At 48.9% G+C, this 23,490-nt stretch overlaps 1 protein-coding gene and 1 long non-coding RNA gene across 2 annotated transcripts in view; both read left to right on the top strand.

Annotated features, from left to right (window-relative positions):
* LOC146351847 (uncharacterized) overlaps nucleotides 1-23,490 on the top strand; it is a 1,244,848-nt gene that overhangs the window by 808,664 nt on the left and 412,694 nt on the right. The window lies entirely within an intron of this gene.
* Nucleotides 1-23,490, top strand: part of LOC146351852 (protein unc-13 homolog B-like) — a 133,309-nt gene that overhangs the window by 41,459 nt on the left and 68,360 nt on the right. The window contains exons 4-9 of the mRNA XM_084832762.1: nucleotides 2,310-2,388; nucleotides 4,822-4,896; nucleotides 5,814-6,033; nucleotides 10,566-10,793; nucleotides 10,940-11,081; nucleotides 22,895-23,064. Of these exons, the coding sequence (XP_084688888.1) occupies nucleotides 2,310-2,388; nucleotides 4,822-4,896; nucleotides 5,814-6,033; nucleotides 10,566-10,793; nucleotides 10,940-11,081; nucleotides 22,895-23,064 (914 nt within the window). The remainder of the gene's footprint in view (nucleotides 1-2,309; nucleotides 2,389-4,821; nucleotides 4,897-5,813; nucleotides 6,034-10,565; nucleotides 10,794-10,939; nucleotides 11,082-22,894; nucleotides 23,065-23,490) is intronic.

Here is a 23,490-nt window from a genome sequence, read left to right as displayed (position 1 = left end):
GTTTTTAATGCGTGGCGGAAGCTCATTAAAGAGGGGGCATGACGGAGTTCCCTAGGGAGGGACTTCCACAGAGTGGGGGCCACCACAGAGAAAGCCCTCCCCCTCATCCTCACCAGCCTAGCTGTCCTGGCTGATGGGACAGAGAGAAGGCCATCCGAGGCTGATCTTGTTAAGCGGCCTGTCTGGTGTTGCTGGAGGCACTCCTTGAGATAGGCTGGGCCGGAACCATATAGGGTTTTAAAGGTCAAAACCAACACCTTGAATTTGGCCCGGAAAACAACTGGTAACCAGTGCAACTCCTTCAGCACCAGAGCGATGTGATCACGCCAGCGGCTGCCTTTAATCAGGCGAGCTACCGCATTCTGCACCAGCTGCAGCTTCCGAACCGTCTTCGAGGGTAACCCCACGTAGAGCGCATTACAGTAGTCTAGACGAGAGGAGACCAGGGCATGTACTACCGATGGGAGCAGATGGTCGGGAAGGTAGGGGTGCAGCCGCCATATCAGGTGGAGTTGGTACAGCGCTGTCCAGCTCACAGCTGATACCTGAGCCTCCATGGACAGCTGGGAGTCTAAAATGACCCCCAGGCTGCGGACCTGGTCTTTCAAAGGTAGCCGTACCCCATTCAACACCAGGTCAACATCCCCCAACCTCCCCTTGTCTCCCACCAAAAGTACCTCAGTCTTGTCAGGGTTCAGCTTATTCGTCCCCATCCAGGGACGAATGAACCAGAGGTAGAGCTGTGTGTTATCTGCATAATGATGACACCGCACCCCAAACCTCCTGATGATAGCCCCCAGCGGCTTCACATAGATGTTAAACAGCATCGGGGAGAGGATCAAACCCTGTGGCACCCCACAACTGAGCAGCCACGGGTCCGAAACCTCCTCTCCCAGTGCTACCCTCTGGTACCTGCTGGAGAGGAAGGAGTGGAACCACCATAATACGGTGTCTCCAATGCCCAACCCCTCCAGGCAATCGAGGAGGATACCGTGGTCAACGGTATGAAAAGCCTCTGAGAGGTCAAGAACAAGGAAGGCGCATTCACCCCTATCCAAAGCCCTCCTCATATCATCCACCAAGGCCGTTTCTGCCCCATGCCCATGCCTGAAGCCCGATTGAAATGGATCTAGATAATCAGCTTCTTCCAAGTGTGCCTTCAACTGCCTCACCACCACCCGCTCAATCACCTTGCCCAAAAATGGCAGATTCGAGACTGGGTGAAAGTTGTTCAGAACTTGGGGATCCAAGGAGGGCTTTTTTAAAAGCGGTCTTATCACTGCCTCCTTGAGGGCTGATGGCATCACTCCCTTCTCAAAGGAGGCGTTCACCACCACCCTGATCCCCTCACCCAGTCTCTCTCTGCAGCTCATAATGAGCCAAGATGGGCAGGGATCAAGTAAGCAGGTGGTCGGCCTTACAGATGAAAGCACCTTGTCCACTTCATCAGGAGGAAGAAGGTGGAACCGATCCCACAAAACCGGTTTGCCACAGACCGCCTCTCGCTCGCTAACTGTATCCACGGCGCACGGAATAACACTCCTGATCCAATCAGTTTTATCCGCCAAGTGCCTTGCCAAGGCCTCACGAGGCCTTAGAATGCTCCAGCGGTTCCGGAGCAACTGGACCGACCAGGCTCCGGACCACTTGGAACAGCCTCCTGGGACAGCACTCTGCGGACGCGATAGAGGCAGCATAATATTCCTTCTTTGCTGCCTTCACCACCACGTGACAGGCTGAAGACACAGCTCTAGCCCGTGTCCGATCGCCTTTGGAGCGAGATACTCTCTGAATGTAGATTGTAGGAGACTGAAATACTTCCCTGTTGTAGGTCTGTTGAGTTCAAAGCGTGTGCTGCTATGACTGTGTGATGAATTCTCACACTTTCCCCATTACAGCTTGTCATTCCCCTTTAGAGAAAAGAGAAGAACAAAACCTAATTTAATTTGTCTGTGGAGTGGATTTCCCTGGTTTTGAAACTTCAGAGGTGCCCAGACTAGGTAACTCGACCTGACGGAATAATTTGCAGGTTTCGTGCCACACACGAGCTTTTCGGCACTCATGCACGTCACAGTTATTTGTTGTAGTGCTCAGCGTCTCGTGCCTTGTTGAACCATGCCACTCCTCGAGGTGTTGGTTCTTCCTGGAGCAAGGCGGCTCCTCCTGTTCACGTTGATTACTTTACTGTGCCAGTGGGTCCGCGTCTGCAGGAGGCCTTGCTTGGCTCCTCCGAGACTTTGGCTGACAGATTATAGCTCGTTGCTTCTTACCTCGGCTTGCCGTAATGCGTTTCCTCCCTTTATTTCTAGGCCAGCAGGTGGTCTCTATGGCATCGACAGCATGCCTGATCTGCGCAAGAAGAAGCCCCTCCCACTTGTCAGCGACTTGGTGAGAGATCTCCCCCCTCTTCAGCAATGCAGTAGTGGCTGTTTATCAAGTGTGGAAATGTCGCCAAGCAAACTTTTAATAAGCAGTTAGATTTGTATCATTTGGATTCCTGGCAAATGCTGATGTGAAAAAACTGCAGCATATTTGCAGGGTACAACCAAGCTGTACCTCTAGGGAGGCATCTGCATGGCAGCTTCCTGCCCTCTCGGGCAGCTCTTCTGTTCTAAAAGGGAGGGGCAGGATAAAGCAGCCCCTCTTCAAAACATCACAGTAACGCTCTTATCTTTGAAATCTGCACTGGCCTCCACTTTGCCTCAGTTTGCCATGTGGATTTCTAGTATTTCACAGACTCACCCACTTTGAGGCATTCTGTGAGTTTCACCATTTGCTGCTGCTCCGTTTAAACTTTCATCCAGCCCTAGCAGGATACTGTGTGCAATGCACAGCCTGGAAATGGTTTAGTCCTTTCTCTCTTTTCCCCAAGCCAGAACTGATATGTTAACAGCAAGTTAGCCTAAGACCCGGTTTGCACGTCCTAATAACCCACAGTTAACAAACCGTGCACTGTTGAGAAGACAAGCAGGAGCGAGTGTGTGTGCTGGTACCCATCTGGGCCTGCTGCGATGAACAACCCTGGGGCACTCCGTCCCTTGTTTGTTTATTGTGACGTCTGAAACCAGAACTGTGGGTTGCTAGCATGGGTTCAAACTGCGAGTTGTTCATCCCGCAACAGCCCAGGGCGCTAGGATTGGATGAGCGCTTGTTTATTGTAGCAGGAGCATCTGGGCATGTGAGAACCAGCACATGCTCCTGCTTGTCTTCTCCACATCCCAAGGTTTGTTAACTGTGGTTGTTACAACGTGCGAACCAGGTTTGAGTGTTGTCACTTCCCTTTTCATTAGCAATGAACAAAGCCACTATCACAAATTGCTCTGGGCAGCAGGATGGGGGCAGTTCTGTCTAAATCCTGGGAGAATGTAAGAAAGCAGAACCCTCCGTTTCTACATCAGCAACAAGATCTATCTGCCTAAATCATACCATGTGGAATGGATAGTGCAGCCTTCCCCAACACGGTGCCCTCCAGATCCCATAATTCCCCAGCCAGCATAGAATGAACCTAATATTAACCTGTGGAAATAACCTGTTATGCTTCTCTTGTATGCTGACATTCTCTTCCCACAGGCCATGGTAAGTGGAGATCAAACCCACCCATATGCTCCTTTCCAAAACCACTCATAGATGCAATATTTTTTTTGCTCTTCCCTTCCTGGTTGCTTTCTCCCCCTCTTCTGTTGCTTGGTAAATGGAGGACGAGGCTTGCCATGTGCCCCACCTTATCCATCAATGACCTGATGAACCCACACAGTCTTGCCATGGAATGGCACCAACCTAGTGTGCTTTGGCCACCTGCCAAAGTTGGGATCATCTCGTGTGTGGCTGGAGCGGCTTAGTGGATGAGAGACTAAGCTACCTCTGCATTAGCATTTAGACGGCATGGTGCACACCATGGTGGGAGCAGCCACTGGGTAGGTTCGTTGCCGTTGAGGATGGTTGCTGAATGTGGCATGCAGACACATTCAGACGTGCCTAACCTTTTCTACCTTGCTGAAACCTCCACATGTTGGCCTGCCCCTCTGGTCCCGATGTCCCTCTTGTAGGAAATTTCCATCTTACTAGTTCCAGAACTGCCCTTTTTGTCTGTGAGTGAAATGGCCTGGAAGGGCACTGGATACATAACCTGGAGAAGATGAAATTAAGACTATGGCAGGAGCATGGGCAGGAGGGACAGGGGGAGGAAGAATAAATAATGCTGAGGATGTGCAGTTATTTTAAAATGCCCAAATGTGTTTGTGGGGAGAGTGGGGAGGAATAGCTTGTCCTTCTTCCCACTTACAGCAGAGGAAAGGCTTCCTAACTATATTCTGCAATGGAAGAGGCTGTGAAGCTTCCTGAAAGGGTATCCACAGAAGGTTGGACCAATGTCTGTTGGGATGCTTTGGGTACACCTAGTCTTCTAAAGCAAGAGCCTGGATTAAATTGGTCCAGCGGATCCCTTGGTATGTTCCTGAGAATGTCCATCTTGGAATACCCTCTTGTGTCCCTTCCTGTCTGGCAGCCCTTGAAGAGCAAAACGTTCAAGGGCCAAGTGGGATGCAGAGTTTCATGCTCTTCTGAATCTCAGGAGCAGACGAATTGGGTCTAGAGTGGGAACAGCAGAGCAGGCAGGGTGGCTGAGGTCCATGAGCTACTTCGTTGATTTTTTGTTCGTTACATGTTCTGCCCTTCCCTGAAGGAGCACAGGGCATCTTGCATGAGCGAGGGGTTAACTCCCTGTGTGCGTGCACACACATGCACACACCCAAGCCAGATACTGCTCTTTGAAAGCATGTTCTGTCCATGTGCACTGAATAACAGTCTGCTTTTCTTTCCCAGTCACTGGTTCAGTCCCGCAAGGCCGGAATTACCTCAGCCATGGCCACCCGGACGTCTCTCAAGGACGAGGAGCTGGTAAGGGCTGGCAAGTGTGTTTGGCAGGCCCTGGAAAGCTGGTCGGAGGGGCCGTGGTTCAAGTGCTCCTCCAGCTGTTCCTGGAGTACAAAGTCACTGCAGGTCACCCTCGAGTATAGATCCTGCCAGGCGAGGCGTATTGACTTGGTTGAGAATGAAGCTGGCGTGGAAAGTCCGCCCTTGTCAGCAAGTCAAGATCAAAATAGCATGAAAGGGGGAGACCTTCAAAAGCTCAAAAGAGAGTCAAGCGTGCTCCCACAGAAAGTCACAAGAACAATGGTGTGGGGGGATTATTAATTATTTATATGGAAGTACCGAGGGAAGGCAGCACACAGGGAGAGGAAAGAAAACCACTCTCTTCTCAAACTGCTGGTGAGAAAGCAAGGGCCCAGCACCTGGCCTGGCCTTTGGAAACGCCGTGCCAAGGGCCAGGCACTTAGGAGCCACGTGGGGGTGGGGTGGCTGTGCCATGCCGTGCTACTGTTCCCCGCACAGAGGGAAAGCCAGCCAGACATTGCTGGCCCTGTTGTGCCAGGTTGAAATGAAGCGCACGATCAGGGATCTGTTTTCTGAGCCTGTGTGGGTCAGACTCCACAGCCTGGATGGATGAAGGGAAGCTCCAGTGGATCGTATCCCCTCTTTTGGTTTGGAAGCTGGCCTTGAGCACACACTTGAGGCTTCAGATGGAATGTTAGTTCTAACAGGTCTCAGTGTGCTGCCTGCTTGCTGCAGACACAGAGATCTGGGTATGCTTTGGGTGGCTGCTTCGGAGTGGATACCAGCAGGCATCCCATAAAACCACTGGGTTTGGGTGGGCTCAGTATTCTCTCAAGAAAATGGGAGTTGTTCCCTAAAAGACCCTAAGGCCACCCTTTTCCCCTCCTTGGGCTGTGACTTGTCTTGTCTTCCTGTTTCAGAAATCACATGTATATAAGAAGACCTTGCAAGCGTTAATCTACCCCATTTCCTGCACAACCCCACACAACTTTGAGGTGTGGACAGCCACAACCCCCACCTACTGCTACGAATGCGAGGGGCTCTTGTGGGGCATCGCACGGCAAGGGATGCGCTGCGCCGAGTGTGGGGTCAAGTGTCACGAGAAGTGCCAAGACCTGCTCAATGCCGACTGTTTGCAGAGTGAGTCACTGCTCCGGGGCTGTTGTAGCGGGGAGGGGACTAGAGGGACCGTATGGGTTGTGTTTTGGCAGCTTGCATTCCAGGAATGAGGCCACTGTGTTTGGGCCCCTCCTGGATTTTGTGGAGTAGAAGAAATGGGCAGAAATGGGGGCTGCGTAAGAGAAGAGAGAAGCATTTCTCAGGACTTTGAACTGTGGTTGGTTGGTGATGTTCAGCCTATTCTGGGTGGGATTGTGCTCCCCAGCTCACAGTCTGGACCTGCTCTTAGACTCAGCCTTGTCATGGAAGACACAAGTGGTCTCTGTGGCACAAAGCATCTTCCACCAGCTACGTGCCCTCCTAGACTGAGAGAGCCTGGCCACAGTTTGCCAAGCTCTGGATTGGTGCAAGGTGCTGTGCTTATCTATTGTCAGCTGCTCTGGCAGCCCTTTCGGGGCTGAAGAGTGGGTTATAAATACCCCAAATAAAGCAAGCCTTCTTTTGCTGGCTTTTGCCTCTGTTGTAATAGAGTCCCTCCCTCCATAGAGAAGCAAGCTCTCCCCATGTGAGCCTTTTTACCCTTTTGTGTTCACGGTGAGAAGAATTCTTGCTCCAGCACAGTGAGTCTCCAGCAGCCAGAATGCCCACCCCATGTGAAAGTATGGGTGGCACCTTAGTGCTAGAGTGGCCCTTTCAGGCTGGCTTTGTGCAGCAGAATGGTGCTGATGCCAGTTCCGGCTCTGTGTCCGCCGTGTTCCGTGGGTTTTGCCTCTGCTCCTCGCCTCTCAGCCTTTGAGCCAAAGAGCATTTTGTATTTGGAGGATGATGAGGAGTGTGGGTGGCTTGGAACGTAATTCCAGCAACGGACTCCCGGGAGGAATCACATTTCTTATTTCTTGCAAAGCACATCTTTATTTTGTTAAGGGCAGATACATTTTAACAGCTTTTTGGGGGAGGTAAAAAAAGCACCTGTTTGCAGTGTCCCTTTTATCTTCATGTAAATAGAAATCTCACATGTTGAATGCAACGAGCTCAGTAAATGCATTGATTCCAGATGGCAGATCCTGTGGAGAAGCAATGAGGTCTGACCTTGATTTGGTATACTGAGGTGGACACAGATTTCTCCCACTCTTGTCAGATCACCAAGCCAGCTTTTGCAGTGCTCCTGTTTAAATCCCAGCCAGATTGGGCCGAGAGGCCTTTCTGCCGAATGCAAAGGTGCAGTCTGCCTCCAAGAGAGCAGAGATGAGGTGCATCCCCCAGCTGAGATGCAGAGGTGAAATGCGTCCCCCAAACAGCCCAGGGCCACAGCAGAGAGTTTAGCGGAGGGTCTCTGAAGTCAGAATCCTAGCATGGCGTCTCTGGTTGTTGTATTCCCTGCCCGCTACAGGGGAAATCTTGCACCTTGAACCCAGGGCAGCAGCAAAGTTCGTGAAGGAGACTCGATGACAAATGACTGCAGCTGCAGTGTTGAATTTTAGGGAAGGGAGTGAGATGCACCCCACCCAGAGCTGCTTTGTTCCTGCACAGGCCCACTTTTCCATCAGTGACCTGGCGAGTGAAGAAGAGGCGGAGCAGCGGCCCTCACGGCCTCAGACAAGCGACTGCGAAGCCCTGGGCACCCTGGCCCAGTGGTGTCACTCGCTCATGTGCGCATGCCTCTGCTCCCCCTGCTCCATATGCTGAGGCACTCAAACCCAGCTGCCATTTGGATGGCAGATCCGCAGTGCTCCTTGGCAGGGTTTCATTTCCCTGTCGCTTGGAACATGGCTTGTTGCCTGATGTGTGAAGATGATGTGGGATCCGCGCCATTTTGAACTGAATGTGAGACTGGAGTGCACCTTCCCAGCATTCAGGCCAGGTCTGCAGGCATCAGTGTCCTCGTTCACATGGAGGAAGGTTGTCAGGCAACAGAAGAGATGGTTTCCAATCATTCCAGTCCTGATGCGGGGTGAGGATGAGGATGTCCTGCGGTCGTGAAACACTTGAGCCACTGCTCTCTTGAATCAAGCCTGGAAGCGAACCAGAACCATTGGGAGGGGGAAGCATCAGCTCGTCGTCCTCTGCCTGTGCTTCAGTGTCAGCAGCAGCCTCCAAAATGGGATGATTTGATGGAGCTGGGCATGTTTTGCAAACCTTGGTGCTGAGTGTTCAGGCGATGATTAAAGCCCAGCCTTCGTGAGTGCCAGTTTCGTCATGGGGCTCTCTGTCAAGACACATTTGCACAGAACAAGGAAATATGGTTTTTATTTTAAATCACCAGGCCTATTTTAGGTTCCAAGAACAAATCCTTTTCAGGCATTACCCTCCCACCTAACAGATGTCCTCTATACCATCAGCAGGAGGAAGGCTTGTCTTTCTCCATCAAGGCAAATGGCACATTGTGAAGAGTGCCTGAGGGTATTCCCAGTTCTGATGCAACCAGCATTCCTTTGTAGTGACCATGCCATGTGAGAGAGCCCTGTAGAGAAGGGGGGATACTAAGTGGTCACTGTGTTGCCCTGGCCATGGGCGTTGAACTCTTAGGTTAGAGGTGCCAAGATAGTGATAAATCAGATCCATAGGTTTACTTACAAGGAGACTTTATTGGGTAACTTACAGCACACAGGCACACCCAATGGTTGGATCAGACAGCTTCTCTGAACCCCGAGCCATCGGGTACAATGGGTTTTATACCATACATGTTAGCAATAAGGCAGCACAACAGCGGCAAGCACCCTCGCATTCATTCCCAGCATAGACTAACAGCACTAGGTTCTCAGCCCAGCCACCTGTATCTCAGCATAGACACCCAGCTTCACTTCCCAGGCACGGCCTGATAAGGCCTTCTAGCATTCATTAGTATGGAGTGCGCTGGGGCTGTTATCGGCCTTTTGACTCATCTGCACATGCTCAGAGGCTTACTAACAAGGGAATTGCATCAATAATGAACTTAAGCAAGCATTATGGATCTCTAGGCCCCTCTAACACTAGAAATGACTTGGCTACGCTCCTGGGGCCAATACAGTCACAAAGCGTCTCAAGATCTCTTCGAACTGTTTTGTGGTCCCATCAGCCAGCTCAGAGACCTGCTTCAAGTCATAGACTAGCAGGATTACTTTTTTTTATGTCTCTGCTTCTGCTTTTAAACGCTTCCTTAGTTTTTATATGTTGAAGCCCCACCCACATCTGCATCACTTCCTTTGACTACAACCTGTCTGTATCAGCCAGTGTGGTATAGTGGTGAGAGTGTTGGACTGGAAGCTGGGAGATCCGGGTTCTAGTCCCCACTTGGCCATGGAAGCTCACTGGGTGACTTTGGGCCAGTCACAGACTCTCAGCCCAACCTACCTCAGAGGGGTTGTTGTGAGGATAAAATGGAGAGGAGGTGGAAAATGTAAGCCGCCTTGGGTTCCTTGCAAGAGGAAAAAAAGTGAGATATAAATGCAATAAATAAATAAATAAATAAATACTACATGGCTCTGCATTTGATCTTTTTGCATCACTAGGAGCAGGAATCTCAGTCTGTTCTGCCCCTTCATTCTCTGATAGGTAGTCAGCAACAGATAGATTGCAAAACTTTGCTTAAATCAATATACATTTTGCTGACTTAATTATTTGACTTTATTTGTTTAATTTATATCCTGCCTTTCCTCCAAGAGCCCCAAGGCAGTATACATGATCCTCTTCCTCTCCATTGTAAAGGAGGTGGTTGGAACAGGTTGGGCATATTCCCAGTAAACTGCATGACCCCTTGATCCACTCAACCCACATTGGCAGTGTGCTAGCATAGTTCTGTGAACTGGCTTTCAGTTGATCAGAATTCAGGTTTAGGGAATATTCCCAAATCTAAATGGTTTTGTGTGTTGCTTTTAAGTTAAAACCAAACAAATGCTAGGACGTGTACAAGATAGAGCACAGAGATAACCCCTGCATAGAAGACATACAGTCTAGTCACCCAAATCTACAAAAGCAGAGAATGGGAGGAAGCTTGGTTACTACTATCCTCTCATTATCTGTACTGGTCAGGACGTGCTTCCTGGAAAGAGTTTGTCTTAGTGGGAGAACTGAGACAGGACACGCAAGTAGTTGGGTGGATTGAGCACCAGGTAGCATGGGCAAAGTAAAGTGAGTTGGGTCCCACTTTTTGGCCAACTGGCACGATCCCCAAGGCTGTATATTGCTCTCTTACTTCATTCAGCTCGGTATAGCAAACTCTTAACCATCTTAACTTTTAACCATTGAGAGCCAGTGTGGTGTGAGAGCCAGTGTGGTGTAGTGGCAAGAGTAGACTAGGAGAAGACTAGGAGCTGGGAGATCCGGGTTCTAGTCCCTGCTCGGCCATGGAAGCTCACTGGGTGACTTTGGGCCAGTCACAGACTCTCAGCCCAACCCACCTCACAGGGTTGTTGTTGTGAGGATGAAATGGAGAGGAGGAGGATAATGTAAGCCACCTTGGGTTCCTTGCAAGAGGAAAAAAGGCGGGGTATAAATGCAATAAATAAATATAAATAATCCTTCATGCTTGCTCTTAATCATTCTTCCCTTGCCAATTCTTTCCTCATCTTTTGAAGGAGCGGCAGAGAAGAGCTCGAAGCATGGGGCAGAGGATCGCACTCAGAACATCATCATGGCCATGAAGGATCGCATGAAAATTCGAGAGAGGAATAAACCAGAGATTTTTGACTTGATCAGAGATGTCTTTAGCGAGAGCAAAATGACCCATTCTCAGCAGATGAAGACTGTGAAGCAGAGTGTCCTGGATGGTACCTCCAAGTGGTCAGCCAAAATCACTATCACAGGTGAGCAAAGGAACAGAGCTGTTCAGATGCCAGAAACCTGCATTGTGGACTAGCTACTCCTGCAACGAACCTGCGCATGTGAGTTTCTCTAGCTGTGCCATCATCGTATAGTTGCATTTTTCTGAGTTATGTTTTCTTTCGTGTAGTGGTCTGTGCTCAAGGCCTGCAAGCCAAGGATAAAACTGGGTCCAGCGATCCTTACGTGACTGTCCAAGTTGGCAAAACAAAGAAGAGAACAAAAACTATTTTTGGGAATCTGAATCCCATTTGGGATGAGAAGTTCCATTTGTAAGTATCAGTGTATCATGTGCCCCAGCACTATTTAATTTAATTCATTTATTGAATGTATTTTATTTTGCTGAGAGAGAGAGAGAGAGCGCTTCAAGGCAGCTTACAAAAGCAAAGCAGCCAAATAACAACTAAATCATAAAACTGGGGAAAAGTTGATAATCATAATAAACACTTTAAATGGTATTAAAATGCAAGATAATAGTATAATTGCGCAAAAACTACAAATAAAAAGCAACAACCACATAATAGATCAGCAGCACATAATAGACTAGATGACCGTGTTATCCAAGGCTTTCTGAAATAGGAAGGTCTTTGCTATGCACCAGCGGGCAAAGAGGGAGGACGCTGAACTGACTTCCCAGAGGAGAGAATTCTAGAGCCTAAAAGATCCTCTCAGCCACCCAGCCCACTTCAGAGGGCAGGGGAGCATCGAGAATTGCCCTGAAGGTGACCTCAGTGCTTGAGCAGCCTCATATGAAAGTGTTCAGTGTAGCATATCTGGGCCCTATTTGGGCAACCTTAGTCCACGTGTGCTAAGGCTAGGGGCATTTCAGTAAGCACGGCCACTTTGTACCATGTTGTAGGTGAATCAAGGCTCAGGCCAGGGAGCTCCTATGGATGTAGGTTGCCCAGTGGCAGCCCAAACATGTGCCTTTGAATGACCACTCTTTGGGCTTAAGAGGAATAAACGACATCCACCCAGCCGCCAGGACAATGACGCGGATAGCCAGGAGAAGCTCATGGAGCCAACGGTGGCTCTGTGCAGTCCTGGCCTGGCAGGTTTTCCCCAGAGTTGAGCTTAATGCAACATGAATTCATTTGATGCGGTGTGTGACACACGCAGCAGCCTTTTGCATACATCGTGCCTACCAATCTGGCTGTTTAATTTGAATGCACTGTGGGACGCGCATCTTCCTGCTGTGCTTACGCGGGCACATCATCAATCGTTGATGGCTTTGACAGGGAGTGAAGCACCCTGTCTCTCTTCCTGGGGGCATGGCCTTCCCCACACTCACAAACGGTGGGGTGATATCATTAGGGTAATTAACCTCCCAGCATGCAAAATGGGGGTCAGGGAGATGCAGCAGAGATGTGGGGAATTCAAGTAGAGCTTCATGTGTCTCTGCCAAAAGGTTCCACTGCCTGGGCTTTGACTTATTGCTGCCTTGTGTTTGCCCCAGAGCTGCCCAAAGGGAACTCTGGCAGCCTTTAACTGCCAGACAATCAGCAAGGAGCCGCTTCAGTCTCTTTGCTTTGCTTGCAGGCATCCCTGGTGGGCCTGCTGGCACAAGCAGCCAAACACTGTATGTCAAGCCTGGCCTGTACTCACACAGTCCATGTGTGAGTTCAAGATGCACCACATCACCATTACTTTGGTAGCAGGCAGCTATAATGGGCATCAGCGATGGCACAAGGAAAGCAAGGAGCAGCTTGTTGCAGAGAAGTCCATGGGAAATCAGAGGCTTTTGCCAGCTTCCTCCTAAGAGACCTTAAGATTTCCATTGTGAAAGTGGGCTCTAACCACTAGGAGATGGCAACATCTCTCCAACAGGCAACCGCTCTGCCATTTTGGGCAGTTGAGTTTGCCTTGACTTACTTGGGCCTAGTTCTTCAGCTCCTCCTCTAGCATTAGCATTCCTACCAATAGCTGAGAAGCCCATAGATGTTTAGGCATCAGCATGTAAGGCAGGGTGGGTCAAGTCCAGAAGTGGAACACCTAGTAGTTATTAGCATAAGGATTTATTCGGAAATCAAAGCAAAAGTATGATCCTTGGCTATAAGAAATAGAAAAGAATAATGCCGGAGTGCTAGCTGAGCACCAGCTGGTCCTTTCTCTGGTCTGCGGTTTTAACTAGGGCTGGGCAGAAACGTTTGCTTCTGTTACTGGGTTCCTATCATCTAAAGTCCATTTTCCAGGCCAGATACCAGCATCTGAAGGTAGGAGGACAGCCCCACTCCTCTAGCCTCCCTTGGTCAAAGGCATGTGTTCAGTCACAGGAGAAGGGCAAGGACGTGGCCAGCACTGTCCCTCTGGCCACAGTCCAGCCCAGCCACAAGCTTTCCCCACAAGCTAACTTCAATTCTGCCTTAAGTAGGAAATGGTCAGTTGTGTCCAGGAGATGATGAATGCTTTGTTGAGAGAGTGACTGACCCAGCCATCCTAGAAGACGCAATTGTGGCGCTGCTTCTAAAGAAACCACCTCTGGGCTCAACCAGTTTAGCCAGCTATTGGCTTGTGGCAAATACCCACTTTTTGGAAGCAAGAGGCTTGAGCAAAGGGTGACCGCTCACCTTCAGACATTGCTGGATTCTACTGATTGGAACAGCTTCAGCACTCTGGCTTCTGGCCAGGTCTCTGCAGTAAAAGTGGCTTCGGTCTCTCTCGGGAATGCCCTATGCCAGGAGACAGGGAGGGTAATGCTGCTTTTCCTGTTGGACCTCTCAGTTGTTTTTATACCGTTGCCTGTGGTATCCATCTAAGGGTGCTTCCAGGCAGAGGTCTCCCAGCACTACCGCTCAGAAGGCATGGTGCAGCAATTCCATTTTCCCCCTTAATGGATTTTCTGTGGTAAGGAAAAAGATGGAAGAAGAGGTGGGAAACATGAGTGAGAAGACAACGTCTGAATCCCCTGTAAAATTCTATGAACAAGGCAGGTGAGTGCAAAATAAAGGCCTCATCTGGAAGCACCCAAGGCCACCTGGTGGAAACGAGAGTTGCAGAAGCAGCTGCAGAGAGCTGCAGAGCAGGACCCCAGTGGTCCTGCTCTGATCTGACTGACGGATTTCAGGAGGTGCTGGGTACCGCTGTTCAATCCTGTGGCATTTATGCTACAAGGTTTTGCAATGTTCTGTGTTGTCCCCCAAGCTTCTTAATATCTATATGAAACTGCTGTGGAAAGTTTTCCGGGGATTTGAGGTGAGGAGTATATGCAGATAAAACCTGACTCTGCAGGTGCTTCCAGACAGAAGGCTCCTAGAGCTACCATTCCAAAGCCTTTGTGCAGCTATTCCATCTTTTCCTCCTTAACTGTTTTTTTGTGTAAAGAAAAAGATGGAAGAAGCAATGGGAAAACTCGTGAGGTTACAAGATGAAGCCGATCATGTCTGGACCCTTCATAAAGTTCTGTGGATGAGGCAGGGCGATTGCACAATAAAAGTCTCACCTTCTCCACTAACATAATCCATGAGTAGCTGTGGACGTCCTGGATGGGTGATTGGAATCCATGATGAGCTGAATGAGGGCCAATCCATGGGAACTCAGTCCAGACAAGATGGACTGAGGGTTTTATTGGCATTTGGTTGGGGGCTTATTGGCATTTGGCCGGTACTGGAGGGGGTTGCACTTCCCCAAACAATCAGATTTGCGCCTTGCAGGTGCTTTTGGTTCCAGCTCTGTTGGGGGATACCTCAGTGGCATCCATTACATGGACTCGGGTTGGTCTGCCAGCTGTCTCCCCTTCTCTCAAGATTGGCGCCCTTGCAGTTCCACCCATGTTAAAAAAACAGCACGCTCTTTTATTACAGCCTAACGCAAGCACAAGTACATCACCAGAGTCTGAGGATCAAAGTCTTTGGTGTGCCCAAGTTCAGTCAACACAGGTAATCCAAACAGAAGCCAAGGCAGGATCTGGAAGTCCAACGTTGTAATCCAGGCTGGGTCCCAAACACAGCATTCAAGGCACGATATAGTTCAGGGGTCTAGGCAAAGGTATGTCCGGTTCACTGATGTTATATCCACAAATCTGCCTGGCCTCTGCACTGGCTTTTATGCAGGGGCAAAGTGACTAAAGATCCTCGCTTGTCAGTCTCACTCTGTTGGGAATCTTGCCGGGAGATGTGGACTGCGTCGAAGCGGTTGCTTTTCACTTAAACTATTTCATCGTCGCTGCTGCCTAGGTGACAGTCTTGGGCACGCACCTTCGGCTGACTCTGCTTCCTGCTTGCTTACTAGGGGATGCTCCCCATGCTGTGCTGGTTCGGGCGTGCCTTCCAAGTCAGCTCTGGCTGCAGTTGTGAAGGAGTAGCCCCCTCCCCCCTCCCTGAGTGCACCCCTCTGAGAAACTAGGGAGAGGCGGGTTCCTAGCAGCCTAACCTTGCATGGTTTGACTGAGCCCTAAATTAGGTCCTTCTGTCCCTGATGTGAATTCGGTCCTGTTTAACCTCAGAACCTGCAGCAAATGGGTCTGAAACACTCCAGTGGGTAACCAAGCTAATCCCAACAGGTAAACATCACTACAGACAAAATTGTAAATTGAAATCAATTCAAGGTTTTATTTCAGAAAAATACAAAATAAAGAAAGTGGCACTGGTGGTTATATGACCATTAGAAACATTCTGTACAATTACAGGGAAAGAGAATGCAACAATAGAGGATTAATCAGAAGAATTGCGATCGCCAAAGCTGGAACTGTGAACTTGGCCAATAAGATAACGGCTTGAGCTTCTAACATTGTTATGACTCCTCATTGTTATGACTGCTCTTTCCAACTTACTCCTGTTTACTACTTGCGGTTCAAAGTTAAACTAAAACAACCTAAACTAAGTATTAACCCTCCCGTTACCTCCTCCTGCTTCTTACTTAAATACAAAAGTTATGCTAAAGCATTACTAAGTTCCTCTAGGCATATGGAGAATAGAGGTAGGAGTTAGAGTGAAAGGAAAACCCAAGGCCTGGAAATAATTCCATTTGCCACCTCTGAAGATGGGATTCCAAATCCCCTCCTCAGAAATAACCTCCAAGTCTCATGCTCAGAAAGCACTCTAAGTCCTAAACTCAGAAATAATTCTAAGTTCTACTTTCAGAAAATATCCTAAGTTCCAAAGTCTAAGAGTTTAAAGAGGTCCATAGTTACCTAAATCCTCGGGTCTGGTGGCACGGCAGAAAGAGCGAAGTGAAGCAGCAGCAGGAACCAGAGCAACAGGAACAAGAGCCCCACTCCCAGAGCTTCCATTCCCTGGGCTTTTATACCCCTGCTCTGGCCAAAGGTGGGGCCCAAGGAGCAAGGAGACCATCTTCCTCCAATCAAAATGGGGTGCACGTAGTTAGAGCATTTGCTCACCAATCAGAAACCAGGTGTCTGAAATTATCTCCCATAATTTCATGTGTCTGGGGAATGGGTCTGGCACCATTACAAATGGGCTACTTAGACATGTCCCAACATATGACCCAAAGTCTACCATTTGGGCATGCTATCTTGATTGACGCATTGCTCTTCGGTAGATCTTCTTTGAACTCCCGGTCATCTTTGGCCATGCTTGGTCATATCCGCCCAAACACCTCCTCCCAGTTGTCGCTCGTGCTCAGGGCTACGGCTTCCCCGCCCAACTAGCATCGAGTAAGGCCATTCTCTTACTGTCAAAACAGCACTTCTCCTCCTCTCAGTAGGCATCTGGGCTTGCTCAGTTCTGCTGTTCATCTGACTTAGACACTCTGCCAGCACGTCGTCGTGGCCCTGAGCAAGCCCTGTGACGCCGCTTGTAAAGACAGCTGCATTTTTTTCCATTCTTCAAAGACAGTCCTGAAAAATCTCAGAGTCTCAGTTAGTGAAATAGTACCATTTAGCATAGAATCAAACTTCACAGTCTTCTCGCCCAGGGGTCAAGAGTCTGGAATATAAAGCTGGTTATGAGTCTGGGGTCTTCTAGGGGCTCTTCTTGTAGGTCTCCCCCAGATCAATCAGCCATCTTTACTCTTTGTTCATCCTTTTAATACCAGATTAACACCTGACTCTGAATCAGATTCTTCCTCTGAGACCTTGGCAACGGGAGGGCATGACATCTTCTGCAAAGAGATGGTCTCCACTCAGACACTATGCTTTGGCAACACCTGGGCTCAGTGACTGCTCTATCTGGGACTGCCTATTAAAAGTGTTCAGGAACTTTAGCTGGTCCAGAGCATGGCAGCCAGAATATTACCTGGGACTCAATGTGGGGAGCCTCATAGATCTTCACTGGCATCTGATTTGTTTCCAGGCTCAATTCAGAGTGCTGACTTTGAGGGGGTGTAAGCCCTAAACGGCCTGGGAGGATGATATCTAAAGGCCTGTCTTCTCCCAAATGAACCTTCCGTTCAGCAGAGAGGTTCTGGTGAGCCCCTTCTCAGGGTGTTGCTGCTAGTGAGAGGGACTGTCCCGTGGTGCTCTCTCACTTGTGTTGCTGTCCCCAGACATGCTCCTTGGCATCTTCATTAGAACCTGTCAGGCATTCCATTGGCCTGAGCTTTTAGCTACAGTTGGGATTCATTAGCTTTGACCGCTTTTCTCTTTATTTGTGCTACTAATCTATTTCTAAGTATTTATATTATTTCTGGGCGTTTTCCTTGCAATTAATGCTATTTTAGTAGTATTTGTAAGGTGCCTGGAGGGCTTTTGCAGATTAAAGGCAGGGTATAATTATTTGTTATCTTACATGGGCTGTTGGGTCTCTGTTATAGGGCTTGAAAAGGGCTGTACTCACCCAGGCTTGCTTTAGGAAGGACACAAGGGTACCTCCAGGTTACTTCTCGGTTCACAGTGTAGCTGCCTTGTCTTTGCCCAGTGGAAGGAAATCTGGCAGGCAACAAACAGCCCATTCGCTTGGGAAAGTAGAGGAGCTGCCTGTCTCTCCACTGATGACGTTTTCAGATGTGATTGTCTCGAACAGGGAATCTGAAAGTGTGGCTGATCAGGGGAATCATTACGCATAAACACAGGATTTCGGTGAGATGCTAAACATGATAATAGGCTGGGCTTCTATGGGAAAGATTACAGAGGCACGCGGAAGCTTTCAAACAGCACCACTGTGGTTAACTACCCAGCTGGCTCGTTCTGGAGGATTTAATGGTAATCAGATCTGTTATTTGCAGCTTCCTCCATCTGAGCCTGATATTGATTATCAGCTGCAGGGAGGCATCTCCTCCCTTCTAACCAACTTGGACAGCTTTCAGCAGCGAGGGATTAAATACTTCAGCAGTGTCCAGTCATATTGTAATGTTGGAAGAATTTCATACCTGCCCTCCTTTTGAACCTGTGCGCTGGCCACATTTTGCCATGTCCAGAATGACCCCATTATATATGCACACGTTTCTAGTGTGTCTGCACTATGAAGCTGAACAAGCACAACTGGATGGGCGAGCCTTCCACAAACGTCCAGGGATGCTGCTGCTTCACTGTGGCCCCTTGTCTGAAAGGGAGAAGCTGAACCAGGTTCACTGTTCTTCTGGGAATGTGGGATGCAGTCTTCTTACTAATTTCTTGAACACCTGAATCCAAGCTATCTCAGTGCAGAAGCTCTTGGCTAGCAAGGCTGGAAGAGGCTTCTGCCTGAGACCTGGAAAGCCACTGGCAGTCAGAGGAGACAGTCCTGGCTAGATGGTAGAATATTCTCTGCTGTCACTTTCACCTGATCTTGTGCTTGCTGTCACTGGCTTTCCATGGCCAACTGTGGTCAGGGTCCATTCGTATCCCATAAAGGTATATGTGCCAATGGAACGTTCTGCAATGAAGCAGCTTGAGGATCTGTTCTCTGTGCCTTTTGCAAAGTAAGATTGGAGCCCCTTCGTTTCTGTGAGGAGATGATGGAGATGGTTGCAATTTTTTAGAAAGACCTTGCAACTTCATAAGCAACAAGAGTTTCTGTGAAGCATGATACCTGTGCTAGGGATGTCGCAGGAATCCATTTGCAGGGGGTGGGGGGTGGAGTGCGACAGGCTTTCATTGGCTCGGTCCCCCAGACTTCATTCCATCCTCCCCTGACTGGCCCAACTCAGCCTGCAGCAAGACAGGCCAGCTAGTGGATTTTCACTGTTTTTCAGTTTGCACAAATTATAGCTGCAGTTTGTGCAAATTTGTGTAATTTGCACAGATTGCACAAATTTCTGCCAACACACTCAAAAAATATGCAAAAAGTCTCTGGAGTCTGGGGAAAACCCGTGGCTTGGCTCACAAATGCAATCTGAGTTGGGCACACCATGGAACTCCAGTGAGACCAAAAAGGGCCAGATTTCCCAGCAAAGGACATCCCTAACCTGTGCTTATTATCTCTGTCTCAGTTTATTTATTTTAAATTTTTGTCACTTTTCATAATACATAAAGACAATGTTGTTCAGTTGTTAAGTTGTGTCGGCCTCTTCGTGACCCCATGGACCATAGCACGCCAGGCCTTCCTGTCCTCCGCTCTCTCCCGGGGTGTGCTCAAGTCATATAAAGACAATATACATCATTATATAACACAATCAATATACATATCCAAATATATTAGTTACTCAACCAAAAAATCCTGTATAACACCAAGTGTATACATCTGTCATTAAGTATCAAATAGTTTAGATAGCACATAGCATCAAATTTTACATATCTTCACATGACTAACTTAAGAAGTAACAAACAAGAATATGTATTGATATCTACACCACAATTATGTTTCCAGTATTCAATAAAAGGTTTCCATTCCTCCATAGAATTGCAGTTTTTTTGTCTACCATTTTGCAGTGTAACTACCTCACTAACTTGCAATAATTGTGCAATTTGCCAAGCCATTTAATAAACCATTCTTTACATGTGATTGGTTTTATATTTTTCCAGTTCTTGACAATAATCATTTTTGCTACCATTAACAAAATAGATATCTTTGGCTGATGAATTTTTGGGGTCTCAGATTGAAAGCGCTCTAATAACATTGTTTTGGAGCTAAAGGACAAGTTGTGTCCAGTTATCCTGGCGACATCCCTCTTAACTTGTTTCCAAAAATCTTGAATTCAGTTTATTTTCCCCTTAATGCGTTTTTGTCTAGAGACTAAATGTGCTTTAGACTAACATGCTTTAGTCTAGGGAGACATGATGCACCATTTTCAAAAACCCTGAAGGAGATGTAGATGTAGCAAGAAATAACCTTGTCTTCTTGGCAGAAAACTCAGGGCAGCCCTGGCACCCCGAGGAGGAGAAGGGCCTGGCCAAAGAGAGGTCTTGAGTCAATCTAAACAGAACTCTGTTTCCAAGTAGGACTCTCTGGCCTGGTTCACATGATCACTGCAGCTCGCCCCTTGGCTTAAATAAGCCATGGTGGGTTGTGGCATCTGCCAGCAGCCATTGTGAATATTCAAGCTGTGGACAGCAGTCACCGTGACTTATCGTGACATGTGAACCCAGCGAGGGTGGGTTGTTGCTGTGGTTAACAAGCCACCCACAACCAATGGGCTGTTTTTGGTTTATGGGTGGTTTATTAACCATGGCAACAACCCACCCTGTGCCAGGTTCACACATCATGATAAGCCATGGTGACTGCCTGTCACAGCTTGAATATTCAGGATGGCCACCAGCACATGCCACAACCCACCATGGCATAGGCTCCGGTGATCATGCAAACCAGCCCGGTGACAGAGATGGGTCAGCTTGCTTGGGGATGTCTCCTATTTAATTCACTCTGAGCTGTACCATTTTTATGCAAATCAGCAGGACTTTAAAAGGGGTTAGTTAATGAACCCTGAATTACAATACATGGCAATGGGAGGCCAAATAAGGCCCGATGGATGGGCAGCCCGGGAAATGCCACGGTTCCTGCCACCCCTCTGATTGACGAGGCTTTGCAGATTGCTCGTGACCCATTTCTTCACTTTCTTCTTCTTCTTCATATTCTTCTGGTTGCTTGGCAACAGATGGTGCATTTTTTTAAAAGGCTAAATTCCAAGCCTCCAGCAATGGGCCCTGCAATGACACAGGCCGTGCTTTTTCCCCCTGAGGCCGGGTGGTTGCCCGGGTTAGTGCTGATCAGTAATTGTTCCCATTGTGTGTCCACCTGGGCCTCTGTGGCCTGTTCCATCCTCTCTGAGCCATGCGTTTGTGGCGGGGCCGTCAATTACACTGGATCGTGAGCTGGAGGAGCCAAGCCTGTCGGGCCGTCCCACTCAACCTATTTGAGGAAGCCAAAATGAATCTCAGTCAAACATGTGCATCCTCTGTCCCTTGCCTCTTGAGGGTTGGTTCCCATATGGAAGATTTGGGGCTGGGTCCCACCACCTGAAGGATTCATAAGTAAGCTTTTGGGTTCTGGCCTCCTTTCTGCTCATGGAAGTAAGCCAGGAAACATCCACATGTAGTAAAATTTTTCCATGCCTGCGGGGGGGGGGGGCAGGGGCTAAGGTGTTCCTTTGGAGGCCATTGCCAGAAGAGGCTGGTCAGAGGACTTTCTCCTGGAAATCAGCTCCACTTCCTGCTGGGAATTCTACTTCTGTACCAGCGCCATGCAGAGGCAAGGTGCTTTTGAATTGACTGGATAATCATCGGGTTTGAAATGCACGTCAAAAGCAAATGTTGCCCTGCCTTCATTGCATCTCTTCCAGCCTTGGCTCAGCCAACTTTCTGAGTGTCTGAGAAAGGTGTCTGAGCTCCAGGAATCACCTTGACAAGCCCCCAAGGTTAAACCAGGCTCAGCCCTTAGGTCCTTAAGCCTCACGGCTGAGCCTGAACTCTCCTAGGTAGGGGGAAGTTCCTCTGATGGCTCTTCCCTTGCCTCCGATGGAGTCTGGCACGTTGGGAACCCCAAGAAGCTGGGTGCCCATGGGCATCTCTCCTGGTGCTCACCAGACTCCCTGCCCCTCCTGGTCTTTATTCATTTGTTTGATGGTTTGCTTAGACATTTCTGTACCAGCTTTTCCTCCAAAGAGCTCAAGGCAGTGTACATGATTCTCTCCCTCCCCATTTTATTCTCACAGCAGCCCTGTGACGTTGGTTAGGCTGATCGTCAGTGAGTGGCCCAAAGTCACCCAGTGAGCTGAGCGGGGACTAGAACCCAGCATCCCCAGCCCCAGTCCAGCACTCCAACCACCTTGGCTCTTTTAGACTTTTCTTTCTAATTGGGATGCTGGCATGCTGCAAAGTGAAGTGCCGACCTCCAGCACTTCTGTGTTTCCAGCAATGCCTCTGGGCCCCATATAGCCTCAGAGGCGTTCTTAGGAAGCAGAGGGGGTGGACGGCTGCAGCCCGGGGCTTCCTTTTGAAGTGCACCCATCATGAGGAAAAAGCCACACTGGGGGCAGCAGGGAGCATCCTGAGGGATTAGAGCAGGTGGGGGGGAGTGGGGGGGTTGCCTGTGCTGTGTGTGTCGTGTGTGTGTGTGCGTGAGAGAGAGAGAGAGAGAGAGCAAGAGCGAGAGAGAGCGCTGGTTTTGTTTGTTTTGGTGTGGTTTGTGCTTCACCTGCATAGTATGTGTGAGTGTTTTGCTTGGAGTGTTTTTGGGTGGGTGGTGTTTCCTTGAGCATCACCAGCTTGACTTTTCTGAAATGGGTATTTTGCTGTACTTTGGGGGGCAAATATGTGATTTGGCATTTGGGGCTCAGACCCTACTTCTGTCTTGTACTCAGTTTCTTTGCCAAGTGACTTGTCTCTGAGTCTCATTGGTTTGCCTTCTGTGAAATGGAGAAGGAAACTGTGGGTTCAGAAGAGTGATTTTGTGTTTTGGAGCTCAGACCCCACCTCTGCCTTGTCCTTGGTTTCTTGGGCAAGTTGTTCTTCTTGTAGCCTCACCTGTTTGCCTTCTGAGAGATGGGTGTGTTGTCACTGACCATACCCACCATGGCAGACCACATTCCCGGCCTTGTGGTTCTTTCAAAGTGACACTTGAACATCTAGATAAGCATTCTGGGGCAGTGCTGGTTGTGGTGGGGTGTTTCATTTGGAGAAGGAGTGTGTGCGTGAGTGTGTGCATGCGTGTACACAGGCATATCCATTATTCTCTCTGAACAAAAAAGGAGCGAGAGTGCAGCTCTCAGAGTCTCTCCATGCAGCCTTGTGGGTCATTGGCCTGCCTGTGATCTCCTCTTCCTGCCTTGTTTGCAGTGAGTGTCATAATTCCTCCGATCGAATCAAAGTGCGGGTCTGGGATGAGGATGATGACATCAAGTCCCGGGTCAAGCAGAGGCTGAAACGCGAGTCCGATGACTTTCTGGGGCAGACCATCATTGAAGTGCGCACACTGAGTGGTGAGATGGATGTCTGGTACAACCTCGGTAAGTCACGTAGGTTTGCTAGGATTTGAGCTGATGCTTCTTAGCTTGAGTTAGAGGCTGTGAATGACAGAACTCTGGTTTTGGAGGCCTGGAGATGCCTTTCCTTTAAAAGAAACTGTGATAACCTTAGGGGGAAATGTTGAGAGAAAGAGAGAGTGCATGAGCACAAACTGTCAACTCCTGAATGTTGCTAGGCCCCAAAATAGAATCATAGAATAATAGGGTTGGAAGGGGCCTATAAGACCATCGAGTCCAACCCCCTGCTCAATGCAGGAATCCAAGTCAGAGCATCCCTGACAGATGGCTGTCCAGCCTCATCATGAATGCCTCCAGTGTGGGAGAGCCCACCACCTCCCTAGGTCGTTGGATCCATTGTCGTATTGCTCTAACAGTCAGGATGTTTTCCCTGATGTTCAGCCAGAATCT

Source organism: Heloderma suspectum, chromosome 2, assembly GCF_057233095.1.
Source record: "Heloderma suspectum isolate Gila_16-S chromosome 2, 16-S_ref, whole genome shotgun sequence".
NCBI lineage: Eukaryota > Metazoa > Chordata > Lepidosauria > Squamata > Helodermatidae > Heloderma > Heloderma suspectum.
The sequence above is the reverse complement of the archived record's forward strand: the minus strand, read 5'-3'. Positions and strand labels throughout refer to the sequence as shown.